The 19,001-nt window shown below is 41.7% G+C and overlaps 1 protein-coding gene across 1 annotated transcript in view; it reads right to left on the reverse strand.

The window, feature by feature from the left end:
* Positions 1-5,986: 5,986 nt before the first annotated feature.
* Positions 5,987-19,001, reverse strand: part of FSHR (follicle stimulating hormone receptor) — a 192,910-nt gene continuing 179,895 nt past the window's right edge. Inside the window, exons 9-10 of the mRNA XM_003908645.5 lie at positions 14,457-14,642; positions 5,987-9,953 (exon numbers count right to left, since the gene is read on the reverse strand). Of these exons, the coding sequence (XP_003908694.3) occupies positions 8,720-9,953; positions 14,457-14,642 (1,420 nt within the window). The 3' untranslated portion in view covers positions 5,987-8,719. The remainder of the gene's footprint in view (positions 9,954-14,456; positions 14,643-19,001) is intronic.

Below are 19,001 nucleotides of genomic sequence, written 5' to 3' on the forward strand. Positions count from 1 at the left end.
CTCTGGCCTGCACCTCTGAGTTCCATTTACACCCTGCAAACAGCCATCCTTAGGCCTGTGGGGTGCACACTGAGGGCATAATGCTCCCTTGGGTGGAGAGAGTCAAGGCAGACTTTGAGTACTCAGGAGATTTTGTGGCCTCAAGTATCAGAGCATGTTCAGTGCAAATTTGGGTGCTCGTGTCCCGTTGGCCTCATGGTCTCCCAGATTCCTTGCCTGTGGGTGAGGTATGTCTAGAAGAGGGCAAGAGAGAGCAGGGTCCTCTAAAGTATGGTGTCTAGGAAGGAGACCACACGTCTGCTCTCAACTTGCTTCACTTAGAAACTGACATCTAAATGTGAAATGCCTGATTGCAGCAGAGAAAATAGCCACAGCCATGCCATGGTCATTCTTTCCCAGCAAATGGTCTCTTTTAGGGATGAACAAAGACACACTTAAATTAAAGGTTATTCTCCTCTGGAGGAAACATCTTAGGGCTGTCAAATTCCTTAACTACACTGGCTCACAGTCAAGTTTGGCCCATGAGTTAGGGCTCTTCTGAGCCACAGTACATTTCATGGACTCTTGTTTTTCTCTCTCCCCGGCTTCTGCTGAGCTCAACTGCATGCCAGTCAGGGAGTGCCCTGTGCTTGGGATCAGGAGACGAAAGGTATTACAGGGAATTAGAAAAAGCTCTGCTCACTGGAGCACTGGGCTTTGCTTTGTGACTCTATTTTCCTTGTTCATCTGATTAAATCCACACCATCAAGGCTTCAGCAAGGACAGTGAGCATCAGCTGTGTAAGAATACAGTCCCTGGTCAGCTGCTGGCCTGGTCTTGCTGCCAGAAGTGTCTGATCTAGGTTGCTGCCCTTATTCACGTTAAGGCTGGTGATTCCAATATCTCGACTTTTATGTAACCCTAGGAAGTGGACACATTCAGTTGTGACAGTCATTAAAGAGACAGTCCAGACTGGAACCAAGGGATTTGAATTCTGCACTTATTCTGCCATTGTTTAGCTGCACAACCTAGGTAGGTCACTTAACCTTTGAATGGTAATTTATTCTTTTATAACAAGGAAACCCTATCCTCCTTTCTACCTCACAGGAATGTTTTGAGGACCTAATGAGCCAATGCAAGCCAATGTCTTCTGGAATGTGTAAAAAAGCCCATCGCAATATAGGAGATTATTATCACTGTGGTGTGAACCATTTATCATATTCTTTTGAAAGTGACAGCCCCACAGGAGAGCAGCTTTGCTGTGGGGTGGGTGGAGAGATGATGGCAGGAGAGAGTTAGAGTGAGGGCTGGGAAACCAGGAGAGTGGAAAAGGGGGAGGATGAGGTACAGCAAGCTGTTAAAGGAAATGAAAAGTGACCGAAATTCAAGATCTCCTAGTGTTAAATACAAGGCTAGGCAATCTACACACACAAGCTCAATTAATACTTATTACAACCTTTCAGGTATCTTTTTTTATTCTTAATAAGCCTGCTTCCACCCTTTTAGAAATAGAGAAATTGAAATGACCTAGCTTCCTGTACTTTTTTGTCTTTATTTCTTGCTACTCTCCCTCACCCCCTTTTCTCTGCTCCAGCCGCACTGATCTTGTTTTTCTGGAGCAAACCAGGTTCACTGTCCCTGGGCTTTTGCACTTGCTATTCCCTTTGCCTGGAACACTCTTCCCTCAATATCCACATGTCTCACTTTCCATTCCCTCCAGGTCTACTCAAGTCACGTTCTCAGGGAGGCCCCCAATGTCGCATATCATATCCCTCTTCCCTGATTTATTTTTTGTCACCAGCACTTGTGACTGCCTAGCACTAATGCATTTTACTTAGTTTGTATGTCATTGGTCACCTCTACTAGACTATAGGGTTTCCAAGGACAGACATTTTTATTTACTACTTTGTATCCAGTGACTGGAATAGTGCTTGGTTTAAAGTAGGCACTCAATAAATATTTGTTGAATAAGGGAATGCATAAGTGGAAAATAGAATTGTGTGGGCTTGTTCAGAGTTAGTTTTTGATTTCTCTAGGTGGCTCCCAGTGATATAATTTACCCCAACACCAAATATTTGTATAGTTCCAAATACTGACCCTTATGTCTTTGGTTAGATTCTGTCTCACAAATAAGTTTCTTGAATGTTGATCTAAAACTATTCACTGAAATACACAGAAAACTGCCTTACACATTCCAGACTTCCTAGGAAGGAGGACTTGGCACACCAGCCCAACTGATCCGTAGTCGATGCTCCAACAGTGCAAGGTGGACGGAGGGCTTCCTGGCTCATTTCCTAAAGAAGCATTGGCTTGTGGCACCGGGAAGCCTAGGCTGACTAGCTCACACTGCACGGGGAATAGATGGAGATAAGAATTTTTCAGGGGTCTCTGTGAGGATGTGGTATATGAAGGTTTCCCATTACTTCACACACAGAGGCAGTCTATTCTTCATGATATTTTCCACATTTTCTTTTTTTTTTCCCCTCCCTCCCTTCCTTCATTCATTCCCTCTCTTCTTCCCTTACCCACTCCTCTTATTTCCTTTTTGCTTCCCTTCCCTATGCTTTCTGTGAAAAGGAAATGACCTAAATCTCTTTTGGACAGAGAGCATTTGCATTACCTCATGGATATTAGAGGAAAATGCAAGAGTGGAGTTAAAGGCCAGGAGTTCTGCACCTCCTGTGGTGGTCACCAGGAGTCAGTGCACCCAACTTTTTTCCTCCCAGTGGCACATTCAGAGATTAGAAATCAGTACAAATGGATGTGGAAGAAGGTGAATTCTCATAGCTCTTTCAAAGTCTTAGAAAATCACTCCTGGTATTAATTACTTAAAATGGGAAGATTTTTAGGCTGACTCCTCAATTCAAAGGGGCTGGCTCTGTTTAAGTGTGGACTGCGTGTGTGTGTGTGCGCGCATGTGTGCATGTGCATGATTGATGTATGTGCTGCCAAGTCCCATGATTTAAGGGGAGAATTATAAGGAAGAGCTCTGGTTTGAAGTTACAGCTGAGTTCCAATCCTTACTTGATTACTATGAATTATATTACTTTGGACAAGTCATTTCTCTTCATTCTCCTGATTTCTCATCTTTGAATGAAGGCCTTGGATAAATAAGTCACTGGTTTCCTTCAGTCCTGAAATTCCATGACTGTGCATTAGAGAGTTAAGCCAGACTGTCCTAGATAGTGGATGCTGCTGGTCACAGTTTTCACACTTGATAGGCTCATCCTCCAACCCAACTTGCAACGACAGATAAGAATAATTCTTCCAACTCCTGAACCACCATGTCTTCTAACTTGTTCAGGTGCAGGAGGCAGGTAGTTATTTGGGTGGCCAACTCTCACTAGGTGCCCTGGATGTCCTTCACCTTCACATTCTGCAGGCTGCCTGATTTCCAGAATAGGAACACAAAGCTGTTTGGTAGCTTCATTCTTTGGAGATGGGAATCTTGTGGTACAGGTTTTTCTGCCTGTGAAACAACAACTTTTAAATATTCACTGGCCAAACTACATCTTTGAGCAACTCATTAATACCTGGCAGTTTAAATGACCCTTGCTAATGATAAATGGAGGGGAAATTGCCTGAAAGTTCTCTAAGTGCAGAGCTGAAAATGTCCTTTGCTTCTTATTATGTGGACAGTATAACTACAAATAAGATAATTGTTTATATTCTTCTTTTGTGTGTGTTTAAGGAATGTCCCAGGATTCAAGGAATCCTGTCATATAAAATAACAAAAGGAAAGGAAGCAAGAGCATAACAAATCAATTGCTCTTACGAACTTTGGGGTTTAGTGTATTTTTGAAGCTTATATATTCCAGAACAAAATGATCAGGGGCCATGACTGATGCTGTTGGGAAGAATGGAATACGATGAAGACCTTGTCTCGTGTAGAGGATCAAGCTGTCTTCACATTTTCTGAGGTCTGACATGGGGAGGCTTTAAATATCTTCAGAAATATTTTTCCATTACTCACTTTTTGAACTAGATGTGGGGATCCCAGACCATGGTATGTGGAGCCATGGGAAACCTAGACCATCATGGTATGTCTATTGGGTTTTTCTACTGGGATATAAGACTGAGCTCATTCAGTGTTCTGAATTGAACTCTTTGCAACAAGTTGAAAAGATTTTCTTAAGACAAAGCTAAACAAGTAACTGCACAAAGGACATGGTCAGGGCCTGGCTTTCTTTCACATTGCCCCTTTCCTTGATATTTGTCTTGCCATTCTTTCTTTTCCTCATGTCTCTTCCTTCCTTTCCTAGTGCATTTCTTTTATTTGTTACTTCTTTTTTCTCTTGTCTCTTTTCTTTCTTATTTTCCTTTTCCACTCCTATTCCCAAATAGGATTTCATGGACAATGTATGACTCTAGTGGTTGCCTTTAGATCTAAGTAGTCTCTAGGGTTTGTATCAGGGACAGACTACATGGAGAGGAGCTACACTGCAGGCTATAACGGAGGGAGGGTGACAGAGGGATGAAGACGGGAGATATGAGGTGTAAAGATGCCATATGTATCCTGACCTTGAATACCACTGGCTTCATCCCATGAGAGAGGATTTGGGTTGACTCAGGTTGGAGGATGAAGTTGCCTACCCATTCATCCCCCTCTTCTAGTACCTGCTTCCACCTTCCTGACCGACAGAACTTGCCTTCCACTATAGAGGCTGATTGTGGCAGAGGCTCATTTTGTGACCTCTGTTGGAACCAGGGCAACAATCTTAGATAATGAATAGAAAGGAAGGCATTCTTATGGCCTTTAATGAGACATTTTATTCCCTTTGAAAAGAGAGATGCACAGAAGAAAAGATATCGCTTGTTCCTGGATTTGGTCATGTCTACTTGGGGCATCTGGAACTGCTATAGCAACCTACTATCATGAGGGAAGATGTGGCTGAAGACTGCAAAGATGGCAGAGCAAAAAGATGGAAAATGGTCCTGGGTCTTTGAGATCATCGAGCTGCCAATCCAAGCCTGGAGCATTTATGTAACTGACCTTATTGTTTAGGCTTTTTTTTTTTTTTTTTTTTTTTTAAGAGTTCTCCTTCTTGCCACTGAAAGCACCTTGATGAGGGCCAGCGAAAATAACCTTAATAGTTGAGCTTTATTTTGTGTGGACATTTATTTAGTCTCTTTAATGGGTTCAGTTATAATTTAAACAACACATCTATATATTAGTCTTCTTTCTTCAATGTCCCTTAGTATGCAATAGCTGAAAGTTTATTCTCTGCTTATGCCTTTACAAACTTTCGTAATAAAATACTTTATGAACCTAAAGGTGTGGACATCAGTTTCGATGATCTTTTTCGGATTTTTCTAATGCCATGTGATACTGACTAAATAAGGCAGAGTGCTGCCTGTGGTAAGAGTTGCGGTGTCTTGGTGGTGCAAGTGCAGGGGACTTTTCCTCTTACTCTCTTCCTCCCTCCGTTTACTCTTCCGGAAACAAGGTATGAAGGGTTCCCCATGATCAGCACATGAAGCCTTGTAGTGAAATACTACTCTCCAGTGCCCCCCATTCCATCCCCTTCACCAAAACTACTTCATCTGTATGCGACAAGATAAAAACTGTTGATCAACTTGTGTACCCAGTTCGTCTCTTCACTCTGTCCCATTCACTCTGGACTTACCCATTCAGTCGCCTTGCTCCAACCCTGCCAAGGAGGATCCTACCCTGTCAGATTTTCTTGGGATTTAGTCAAAGGAGTATATGGAGGAAAGTGCGGGGAGAACGGAAGACAAAATGAGAGGCTTTCCAGGATGGGGCTGAAGGAATTTATGATGGGTGAAAATTTGAGGAAATAGATATGGGAGCAGATCCAGTGTGTGGTCAGGGATAGGAGGCAAAGATTTCATTTTGTACCAGGATGGCCAAATGAAATGTTCACAGCCAATATCCATCCTGAGAGATCAGTACTTGTTACTGATATTTTCAGTATTACACATGGAGATATGGGTACTTTAAGGAATCTCTGGGAGCTATTGTACTCTTCATGGTTTTTGAGATTTGCAATACAAACTTAAAAAATAGAAAAAACTAACTTGTATTAATCTGAAACTTCTTGCGTGGGCGTGTGTGTGTGTTTTCCCTCTGGGTCACCACTATGGGACTGAATTGCCACTCCAGGAGGTACAACTTTAAGGGTGTTACCTGTATAAACACCTTTAGGGGGAAGAGTGATTGATGTACTGGATTTCAATAGCTTTTATTATAATACAGAAAGTGTAGGATGTTTTTCTTTCTCTTCAGATTTGTCTAAAGGATTTAGAAGCACTGAATTTAGCTACCCATAAATATGTTTGCTCATTTGAGAAAAGTCTCATCTCTTACCAGGAAGTATTATAGTGATGGAAAAAATGTCTTCTGAGTGTCTCTTGCTGTATATTTGTCTCTGAACACATTCTTGCCTCTGAGAGCCGTGATTTCTTAAACCGATGTTTCATCAGCAGCTATGTTGTAGAATAATTAATACTCTATTGTATTTTTAATTTAGCTGCAACTTGCTTTTGAGTCCAAATTCAGAAATACATTGCCTCTGGTCAAAAATAAGGAAGATGAATGACTGCAGATGGAGCTGGGACAGCCCAGCCGTGCAGCAAATGAGTGTGTGGGGGATGGGGAGAAAACACTAGCTGAAAGCCCTTTATTTTTGTATAGTTCTAGATCAGTGCCCTCCAATTGAAAAATACTGCAAACCATAAATGCAAGCCATGTATGTAATTAAAAATTTTCTTGTAGCTACATTAAAAAATGTAAAAATAAATAAGTGAAACTAATTTGTAAATGTATTTGTCCTGATACCTCAAAAACAATATTGTCCTAATATGTAATCAATAAAATAGTTACTGAGCTATTTTACAATTTTTCATATGAAGTATTTGGAATCCCATGTGTATTTTACACTTACAGCACATCTAAATTCAGGCTAGCCACGGTCCAAGTGCCCAATAGCCACACGTGGCTAGCAGCCACTGTGCCAGACAGTAAAACTCTAGATTATTTACAAGGACAATTATTTTATTTTGCACTTGATGCTTACAGTAAATCAAAATGGTGCCAGGTCAGATGGGAGGAGACGATTGCTTTTTCTTCTGGCTCTGTAAGAACTTCCTCATTAATGCTTTTGGGATCAGCTTTTAAAAAGGTTGCCAAATGGTAAGAGGAGGAAGGACTGGCTTCTGACATTGAAAGAGCAGACTCAGAGCTTTGTGTGCTAGCCAAGGCTCAGAGCTTGGTGGAATTTATAGTTGGTATTTATGACCGAAAATATCCAGATGGGGTCATTTATAAAATAGATGTGGGTAGTATGGTTATTTTATCAAGAGCAATATGCTATAATGGAATGAGTTCTAGACTGAGGTTCAGGAGAAGGCACTAGACCAGGCACAGGTCTGGGAGGAGAGAAGTGAACCAACATTTACCACACCAGTTACAGCACTAGGCACTTCACAACCATTTTCTTATCTACTTCTTACAATAAACTCAAAAGTTAGCTATATAACCAGCTCTAGGTTACAGAAATGGCAGCTGAGCCTAGTGAGGTCAGGTCCTGGCTTATTGTGGAGTCCTAATAAAATCTCAGTGCTGTCTGATTCCAAACTGCTGTGTTCTTAACATTACAATCCATATGCATGTCATATAATAGGTGTTAGGGTTCAAGTGGAGAAGCAGAACCAGTGATATATTTGCATGCATGTAAATACATATAGGTGGTAAATATTTGTTACAGGCTTACACAGTTGTGGGGAGCTGGTTAACCTGTCTTTGTAAGGATATCTCCACAGCTGATGCCAGAGCTAGAAGTCCTCAGGGTGGGCGATCATAAAGGGAAGATCACAGCATGCTGGAAGCAGCAGCACAGGTAGAATTCCACAAGCACACCCTGAGCCCTGCTTACTTTCTTGTTGCCTCTGACCTTGGTGATGAAAGTGCCCTGCAGAGGTTGGACCCTTTTTCATGGAGCTTAACAAATATACCTGGCCCAGGATGAGTCTGAGAACCTGAAGGAGGATCCAGGGAAAGGTGGAGCAATTGGAGACCCAGCTGCTGCTTTACAGCAGTAAGCTGAGTCAGCATCAGCAACGGTGTGCGGAGCTACAAAATGGCTGCCGTTTTCCTCTGCCCTCCTGTTTTCCTGGAGTCTTCACTATGGCCCACTCTAATTGGAAACACATGAGGAAGGGAATTCTGGGAAATGTATTTTAGCCTGTCCACACTGATGCATAACAAAGGCTTCAAATGGGTGTTCAGTAAATATTTGTTGAATGAATGAATGAATGAATGAATACCATGGTGCTTCTCTTGGAAATTCTCTGGGAGTCGGAATACCTAATCCTGGCTCTGCCTCTTACAAACCAAACAATATTGAACAAGTCACTTAACTCTGAGTCTTAGTTTCCTCATTTGTAAAACTCCAAGAATAATCCCTGTCCTGCTTATTTAACAGGGATCAGTTGAAATAATCTGAACAAAAGCACTTTGAACATAATGTTCAAAAACAACATATATAAGGATAAAATATGTAATATAGTATTGTATTCTTTAATTATTATTGTTACTAATAATTCAGCTTCCCAATGTATCACATGGAATTAATAGTTCCTGACCAATTTACCTTAAAGGTATGCCAGGAAGCTTAAATTAGATGAGATATGTAGAAGCACTGTCAGCTATCTGTGGCATACCCTTCAAAGGCAAGACTGAATTATCATTCAACAGTCAGATACATTTTCACATTGTGTTTTACTTTTGGGCTAAATGAGTTAGAGGGACAAGTATGTAACTGGAACCATTGGTGACTCTGTGAGCTGAAGAGCAGTGGCCATTCCTTGGATGGGAGTTGTGGGCAGTGGATGAGGTTTCTGTCCTATAAATTTGGGCTTGCATTTCATAGCAGCCAAACTTGCTCAGGAGAATGAAGAAATCTCTGCGAAAGTTTTTGGTAAAGATGGCATAGAGGAAGGGGTTGGCACAGGAGTTGATGGGGTAAAAGAGGACCAGCAGGATCTTTGCTTTGGATACAGTGATGAGGGGCACCTTGAGGGAGGCAGAAATGGCAAAGAAAGAAATGGGTGCCATGCAGAGGAAGTCAGTGAAGATGAGCATGGCCATGCGCTTGGCGATCCTGGTGTCACTAGAGGAGGACACGATGTTGGGGTTCCGCACTGTGAGGTAGATGTGGGTATAGCAGCCACAGATGACCACAAAAGCCAGGACATTGAGCACAAGGAGGGACATGACATACAACTGTGACAAAGGGCTGTCAATATCCATGGGCAGGCAGATGCTCACCTTCATGTAGCTGCTGATGCCAAAGATGGGAAAGAGGGCAGCTGCAAAAGCAAAAATCCAGCCCATCACCATGACACTGGCAGCATGGCGGAGCTGCACCTTGCAGTCCAGCTGCATGGCATGGGTGATGGTATGCCATCTTTCCAAGGTGATAGCTGTCAGAGTGTAGACTGACAGCTCACTGGCAAACACAGTGAAAAAGCCAGCAGCATCACAGCCTGCCCCAGTTTGCCAGTCAATGGCATAGTTGTGATACTGGCTTTTAGTGTGGATATCAACTGATGCAATGAGCAGCAGGTAGATTCCAATGCAGAGATCAGCAAAGGCCAGGTTGCACATAAGGAACCTGGGGACCGTGAGTTTATATTGGCTGGTAGTTAGGATCACCAGCACTATGATGTTCCCAGTGATGGCCAGGATGCTGATAAACCATATCAGGACTCTGAGGATGTTGTACCCCATGATATCTTCACATGGGTTGAATGCATCTGGCTTAGGGGAACAGGTCACGTCAACCACTTCATTGCATAAGTCATAGTCAAACTCACTGTACATCATGTCAAATCCCCTGCTGTAACCGGGCTCATTGTCTTCTGCCAGAGAGGCTCTCTGACCCCTAGCCTGAGTCATATAATCAACTTCTTGCCTTAAAATAGATTTGTTGCAAATTGGATGAAGCTCAGAGCTAGAAAAATACAAAAAGAAATAGAATCAACATCTCAGATCCAGAATAGCAAATACATCACTGTCTTTGTGCAGGGTAGAAATGATGGGTTTCTTCCCGAGATTTTTTGTTTCTTCTCACATCGTATCTGCCCTTGAGGCTAAGCTCAAGGGTTAATGCTGCTTACTGTAAATGAATATAACAACTTGTATATATATTACTAGAGTTGGATGGCCCACTGGGGAAACCATCTTGCCACAACCTGAATGTGGGGAGGAAGGCGCCTGAGACTAAGCTTTGCTGTTAAGTGAAAATAATTTACAGACCTGGTATCAACTCTACGCTTTTCCTTCTCTCATCTTGATCCAGCTATCTCTTAATATGCCTGAGTAGGAGATATTCCTATTCCTCTACACTCAAATCACTGGAAGATCCAGACTGTTCTCTCACTCAAATGAGAACTTATTTGCTTCTCTTATCTACATAAATTAGGGGATCAAAATCTAGTTAGTTCCCAGCCAGCCCCTGTTCCCTGGGTCTTTGGTTCTCAGGCTATTAGGAGGCCAGCTAATTTGCCTGAAATGCTACCAGGGTCTTTCCTGTTCTTTATTATCTCACTTTCTGGGGGCCACAATAGACCTCAGACATGTGTTTGTCTGCAAGGTAAGCCTGGCTGTCTCATATTAGTTTCCTAGTGAGTGCCCCAAAGAGCAAGTGCAAGTTGCAAAAGGACCTAATTTATTCTAAGAATGTAACTCATCCTTGGGGCAGCCTAGCTCTCCTTGGGCTCACTTTGCTGTCTTGGTTTTCCCTTTAAACACAAATGTACAAGGGGCCTTGTGAACAGGATAGAGGTACTTACAGAGGGATTTGAATGAAATCCAGGTGATAAATATTCAATCCATGAGTATACCCATAAATATTCTACCCCAGAGTAGTCTATCAATACTCTGGATGTAGAGACATGGAAGGTAATATTTCAGTTTGGAAGTAAAGGCTTATGGAATGGGAATAACCCTTACATTGGGACATTTTTGGATGCAAAAAAAAAAAAAAATCACACATACACATGCATACCTTTCCCTCCTTCCCCAAGGGGCAAGTTCACATCTATATTAAGTTGACTGTATTTTTTTTTAAACCTTGACATAACCTCAGATATAAGCGGGGAAGTGAATATTAAAACCCTCATAAGGAGGAAAGAAGTGGCTAGGGGAGTGGAGGAGGTAAAGACTCCATTTGATGCTAAAGGATGAGTCTCACCAGGTGTTCCAAGCTACTATACATGGACTGAACCTTTCCCCATCTCTCCCCGTCCTCTCTTCTCTCACCCCTGGGAAGTGAATTGAATTGCCAGGAAGTCATTTTCCCTTGGCCTAAGGGATTCTTTTTGTTTGTTTAAGGCTAAATGATGAACATATACAGAATTGAAAGTCAATGGAAACAGAGCCCAGTAAATGTTTTGATTTAGTCAGTGGTCTTCCAAGGAAGGTGAGGCAAGCTCCATAATGGGCATAGAGGGCATAAGAGGGTTATCTTGTGGTCCTTAGTCTAATTCCCGACTCTTAAACCCTGTTATTGAACTAGCTGCAGCCTGATTCCAGGAAGAGAAAGTAAGTAACCTGGTACTTGCTGACTGCGGTGTGGTTCATTGGATTGAGATCTTACTTAACTCTCTAGAAACAGCCTTCACTTCCTGGGACTTATGGTCGGCGTCTGTGAAGATTCTTATTGTTGTTGCTGCTGTCCACATATTTTAAATATTGTGCTTCCCTTTTCTGAAACAGAAGTGACCCACTGACATGAAGTAAGGAGAAAAGTAAATAACTTATGTCTCTGAGATAAGAACAGAAACAAAAGCGGAAACTGAGGGACATCAAACCTTGCCTCCGCAGTACTTTGGAAAATCCTAACTATCATAAGGAGTTGGAAATTCAGTTTAGGGTCAGTTTAAAAAGTGGTACTCTTGGACTCTGATCAGTCAGTGAACAGATGCTTGCGGGTGGCGTAGCAGTGTCCCAGAGCCTGAGCTTTGGAGGCAGGCAGAGCAGATCTGGATTTGTTTGGTCAGTGTAGGTCAGGTTATTTAGTATCTCTGAGCCTCAATTTCTGTCTCTGTGAGAAAGGAATAATAATCATGTTACCTTTGTGGGAATTAAATGAGATAAAGATACAAAGTATTACAGTGCTTGGCAGTGAATACTCAGCAAATGTCAGCAGTATGAAGACAAATGGTGGTTATTTATGGAATTCTTGTGGAGGTATAGGCCCTGTGTGGGTACTTAGAAGCATATGCCACAGCATGTCAATTTAATATTGAATCGTGAAGAAATGGCCTTCACAACATTGAGTTGTAAAGAAACAACTTGTATTGTTAAATACAATAAAAATTGAAGAATAAAATGAGAGTAAAGTAATGCAAACTGAATATAGAATTATGACAAGGAAATATCTGGTTCAATGACAAATGAAGAGTGTAGTTGATAGGAACATTTGGGAAGAGCCCAGGAAGAGTCCAGGAGGACCACTGGCCAAAGTTTTAGTCACAGGGGCCTCATGTTTATACTCTGGGCATTATTTCCAAATGAGGATCAGAATAATTTCATCATACAAGTTAAAACTTGAATCCCACTACCAAACCACACCTACTGTGATATACAATGAAATGATACTATCAAAGGAATAAATCTGAAATTATCTTCTGAATAACATAATTATTTTGTGGTGTTTGTGTGTGTGAATTTGATGAATACAAAAATCAAATACCCATTGCTAAAAATAAAAGACGAAAACCATCTATCACAATTTTTGTTACTCCATTTTGGCACGTTGTGGAAGAACCACAATCCCCTCCTTGCTGTACCCCAACAGGCCTGGATGGTGAGTTACAGCAGCAACCTAGAGGGATGAGAGCAGAGTGGTCTGGAGGGATCAGAGAAGACCTCATGTCCTGGGACAATATAAGGCAGATGTGGAGATGCCAATTGGGAGAGCCTTGAGGCTATGTCTAGAGGAGTCTGAGTAATACGATGAGATAACAAATTATTGGGGTGTGTTGGAACTGGGCCAAATAGCACACTGCAAGCTGCTCTCACAGTGATCGTAACATTTTCTTCTTTTTTTTAAAGACAGGGTCTCACTCTGCTGCCCAGGCTGGAGTACAGTGGCACGATGATGGCTCACTGCAGCCTCGACCACCTGGGCTCAAGCAATCCTCCCACTTCAGCCTCCCGAGTAGCTGAGCCTACAGGCATGTGCCACCACACATGGCTAATTTTCTTCGTTTTTTTGTAGAGACGAGGTCCCACCACATTACCCAGGTTGGTCTCAAACTCCTGGGCTCAAGGAGTTGTTCCGCCTTGGCCTCCCAAAGTGCTGGGATTACGGGTGTGAGCCACCTCGCCTGGCCAATCTTAATATTCTTTATTTCTTCTTCGGGGTATTCAGTTCCAGGGACTTGGTGCAAAATTGGTATCTTTCTCACTCTGGATAGAATAATTCTTATGTGGAATATAAAAGAGGCAAGCCACTGCTTCAGCCCAGGACCTTAAGAATTCTGGTTGTCAGGGAGAAATTTCCTGGCTCTTGAGCTCATCTATGAAGTGTGCCCATTCTGGATAATATCCCAGTGAGGCATGCAGATTCTGAAAAACAGCTATTTTTCTACAAATCCTTCAGAAGGGTCTGAGGAGAGACTCCTAGCTACTTGGAAAACATTTTGAGTGCAACTACATGGTGTGGCTTATGTAGGTGAGCTCAGAGGAGAGTGAGAGCTTTTAGAACTCTCATACTAAGTAAATTCTTACCTCCAATGCATCGTTTAAATGTCTGGGGCGTGCATACAATCTCCAAGGCGACTTTCTGTTTACTCTCTCCAGATCCTTTCTATGATTACCTCAGTTTTTTAACCAGTTAGGTACTAGGACTTGTCTCTGTTTAGATCATCCTCTTTAAGTCTGGGCTTCCTTGAACCTGGCTTTCTTTGAAAGCCAAAGTAATGAGATGTTTTAATCTTTCTCCTCCCTGTGAGGTAGTAAGATTCCAAGGTGGATTAGAGAGGCTTAGAGTGATTGGGATGTGCTGCAGATGTGTACATCAGTCTCTGGCATGGCATTTATGCATCTCCCTGCCAAACATGACATGGATGGGGCATTTATGAAGTGCAGAGTTTGGGACTTGAAAGATTAAATCTATAAAGGTACAAGGGTAAGAGGGAACAGATATTATGCACCAACTCTGAGTCAGGCACTATGCTTAGTATTTTTCATGTTTTCTCATTTAGTACTTGGTATATGTTCTGCCCCATGGGTAGCCCTGTCCTGTGAGCCCATTTTCAAAGAAATGAAAGAGTGCAACCATTCCTCACTCTCCACAAAACTGAATTTTTGACCCAAAATGTGCCAAAGGGCTTGAGACAGGGAACTCTCTGCAAGTAGATTCTCTTCATGTCGCAGATATGTAGAAATTATGGACTAAGTTCTACATTGGGGAAATCCCTGAGCAGGGCTCAAAGAATAGACTCACATTTGCCGTCTCCAGTTTGCAAAGGCACAGCAATGGCTGGGATAGGTGAGGCTGGCTTCCATGAGGGCAACAAGCTTTTCCAGACTAGGAAGCTTTTTTAAGTTGTAAGTCGACCTGGCCCTCAGCTTCTTAAGATTTTCTAAGCCATAGCTAGGCAGGGAGTGGATCCTTGTTCTTGAAATATCTCTATAAAGAGAAAAGGTAAATATAATAGGATTACTATGAACCTGAAATTTTTTGCTCTTGGTTAGCAGGCAAAATAGCAGACACTCTAGTGATATTCTTACGTGGATGAGGAGAGAGACTCCAGTTCCTCCAACACACCTTGGCCAGATCAATACTTGGCTAATGGGACATTTGGTTCTGTAGGAGTCCTGGTCCTTCTGTTCCTGGTAGGAGGAGTTAGATAATAGGCCATTCTGATTCCTGGATATACTTACATCCTGGCTAATTTGGGATGTAAGTGTTGCTGGTGAGTAGAATTAGCCACCTTCCCTTCTACAGTCTATTTGTACCTGCTAATTTGCATGGGACTAAGGGATTGAGACCATTTGTCTGTACCATAAAACTAGCTATAAAAATATTTCTGATGAGCTAGAGTAGAATCTGTGGCCAAATTTCAGGAAAAAGGACAAGAAGGAAATATACTACAAGAGGAAGAGGAGTCTGGCAGGCAGTAGGGGCAGTGTTGGCACAAAGTCCAAGTGGCAGTGCAGAGTGGTGGTTACGAACTTGGCATCTACAGCAGACCTGCCTGCACATCTACCTTGCCCCTCTCCCTATTAGATTTATGACCTTGGTCAAGTATGTCACTTCTCCATGTTTCAGTTTCCTCAGCTGTAAAATGGGAAGACAAAAATCCTATCTACTTCAGAGGGTTGTTGTGAAAATTAGATGAGTTAAAGTACATAAAGAATGTCCTGACCAACAGAAACACTTAATGGCTGGCAACTATTCTTCGTAAATATAACACAGACTGAGAGAGAGAGAGAGACAGTTATTCTTGTTTGGTAGGAAAGTCTCTGTCCAGTAGACCTCAGCACAAATGACCAGTTTAACCAGGTCTCTGCCCCTGATGGGCTGCAAGTTCCATCCTTCCTGGCAGCAGCACCAGTGATGTGGGTGCTTTTCTGGCAGCACCACTGGTAGTTGCAAACTTCAAAACCAAGACTGGCTGGTGAGAACAAGGAGATTTAAATGGCATCAGCTTGGACCTGTTGGGGCCAACAGCTTGGCCATGAGTGGGTGCTTCTGATGGGGGTGGTAGCAAGTGATGACCAGGATGAGTTCATTTCAGCACCCTTGGGGACCCTTGTATATACTTGAGGAAGAAGAATCTTTTAATGTTGGCATTTCCTGTAAATCAAAGCAGTAGACACTCAGAGTAATGAAACTTGGGGGTGTGAATATATATTTGCTACCCCATATGCTCTCACAATCTGGTGAAAATTACATTTTCAAAGTCTTGTTTTCATTGTATAATTATCTTGCTCAAAAATTTATAATGCCTTCCTATTGTCCAGTGAAACCCATCCCTAACTACTGCCTTATTTGTCACTTCCATTTCCCAAGCACATTTATACTAGTTGTTTATACTTGGTGTCACTATTTCCTCATCTCACAATTCAATTGAGTTTCTCTTTAGCCTCTGGGGAAATAATATTCACTAAGGCCATGTCTTAGTTCTGATCTCCTTTATTTTGTAGTTACATTTCACAGGTAGAATGCTCCTTCTTTCTGAGATACTCTCTTTCTTGGCATTATATTCTACTCAACATATTTTCCTCTGACATCTCCGTTGACTTCTTTCTGATTTTTTTTTGTTTGTTTTACTTCTCTTTTATCTGTTCTTTAAATTTTGGCATTTCTCTATACCTAGACCCCTTCTGACTATACCCAATCTTTTCAGGTGATCTCTTTCATTCCCTTAGTTTCACATACCAGGCATGTGCTGATGGCTTCCAAAATGTGTATCCCTATTCAGATCCTACTCCTGAACTCCAGGTCCAGATAATCAGTTGTTTTTTGAACTCCACCGTTTTGATGACTTGCATCAAAACTGAACTTACCATCTTTCTTGTAAATATGTTCTTCCTTGTTTTCTCCATCTCAGCAAATGACCCTTCCAATTTCCCCTGTTTTTCATAATGGAAACCTGGGTGCCATCCTTGACTCTCTCATCGACATCGGTGTCTTGTTCTCTCAAGCCTAACTTTTAAACGTGTTTGAAATCAGCCTACTTCCCTCTTCTTCTGTTACTTTGGTCTAAGTCACCACAATCTCTGCCTAGACAAATGCATTGGTCTCATAACTGTCCTTATGACCATCTATTGCAATCTTAGTACTGCAGATGTAAAAAATGCGTATGAGATTACCCTTTAGTGACTCCCCATTGCTCTTAGGATGAAGAACAAGTCATTGTATACAGTGTGTTGATCATTTGCCTGTTGTCTCACATCCATGTCATGCCCTTCTCTATGCTCTTCTCTGTGTTGCAGGAGGGATGATCCCTGCAGTTCCATTTCCCAGGTACCACTTTATCAATCAGCTTTCAATTGGGTTTAGCAAATGGCACTAGCAGGAGATTGGAGGGTGGGTAAAAGAGCATATCTCATCCCTCCTCTGTCTCAGGCAGCAACGGAGTCTTCTCCGTGACTCCAGCTCTCGTTGAACAGATCCTTGGAGGATCCAGCTTCTACCAGTAGCCCCAGTTTCTGGACATCAGTAAGATGACTTCCTCATTTGTTCCTCAAGTCCTAGAGTTAGTAGTGGTTACTATTGCCAGTCTCTGGACTGCTGATCCCCTGTTTGATATTCAGGAAGATTTACATTTTCAGAACAATTACCTTTATGTTACGTGTGTGTGTGTTTGTATGTGTGTGTATTTTACACATAGTCCCCTCTTTGTTAGCTGTTAGTTAGATAAAATCTCCTATATACTTAATGATTTTTTTGCTTTATTCTGTCACTACTGAGAAAATTATATTAAAATCTCCAACTATGATTTTGGATTCCTATACTTCTAGTTTTGTCAATTTTTGCTCTATGTATGTTTGATGACTTCTTAAGGCTCATACAAATCTAGAAATTTTATACCTTCCTGGCAATTTTCTGTATATCTAGTAATACTTGTCTCCTAACTCCTTGGAAGTTTCTTCTTATTTGCTGGTTCCTCCATGACCTCCAACTTGAGGAGTGCCCATGAACTCAGTGCCCAGACTTCTTTTCTCCATCTTCACTTATTCTGCAGGTGAGCTCATCCAGTCTTATGACATAAATACAACTTATATGCTGATGGCACTAAAATTTGTATTTCTAGGTTGCTTCTTTTTCTTGAAATCCAGACTCATATTTACTTGCCTCCTTATCTTCACTTAGTTGTCTAATAGGCAGGTTAGACTTTGGATAATAAAAATGGCCTTCCTGATCTTTTCTGAAAATCTGTTCCACCTTTCCAGTTGTTCATGCAAAAACTTTGATGCCTACCTTGACTCCTTTCTTTCTCTCATACCCTACATCAAAACTCTCAGAAAAACTTCTTGACTTTATGTACGACATACATCTGGAATCTAATTACTTCTCACAACACTCATTGCTATCACCACAAGGTAAACATTCTGGTGGTCCAGGGCATCTTGTCTAGCTCCCTCCCTATTATGATTCTTCAGATTTGGGGTCCCTGGAGATCAGAGTCTGGTCCATGAACCCTTGTGTCTGTGATGAATCTTTGCTGTCTGCTGCTGTCTCTGCCTTCTCTCCATTTATACTTTCTATTGTTTTAGAGATTTCCAACTTTTTTATTGGCTGCAGGAGATCTTTGCGGTTCCTCTCTTTTGGCAACCCTTCTTCTAGCCAGTTCTGTTAGTGACACTTGCCCTGTTTTCTGTGACCAAGTTCTTATCTGGCATTTGGATTCCTCTTTTTTTCTCAAATGTGGAAAGAACAAAGGCTGAGACTCAACTCCCTGTTTTGTCTATAACAATTCAGGCAGGACTCACTCCAAGAAACATGATGAAAAAAACATTTTAGAAGTCCTTTAGGAACAATTTAGACCAAGGCCATCATTGCCTCTCCTGAACATTTTTCACATTTTTCAAAACGAGCAATACAAAGCAGATTATTTTTCTTAATTATGCCTCCCTCTTAGGTTTACAGTATAAAAATTGGATTAATTGAAGATTGTAAAGAGAAACAAATTTTTATACTCCATAGAATATCATTCTGTTATCTCATGTACTCTGTGGTGGATTAAAGATGACTGCAAATTCTTTGACACTTTTCCATCGAGGGTCTGTTTGTTCTCCCCTTGAATCTGGGCAGAACTGTGATGTCTTTGGATAAAAGAATATGATAGAAATGTTGCTACTCATTATAGATCTAGTCTTTAAGAGCACTGACATCTTCTCATTCGTCTTACAGAGTCTTCAGCTGCCATGAAAAATCTCTGAATACCCTAAGGCTGCCATATTGGTAAAAGCCTAAACCATGCAGAGAGGTCCTGGAGAATGAGAAACCGTATGGACAGAGTTAGAGAAGACACAACAC

This window comes from Papio anubis, chromosome 14, assembly GCF_008728515.1.
Source record: "Papio anubis isolate 15944 chromosome 14, Panubis1.0, whole genome shotgun sequence".
Classification (NCBI taxonomy): Eukaryota; Metazoa; Chordata; class Mammalia; order Primates; family Cercopithecidae; genus Papio; species Papio anubis.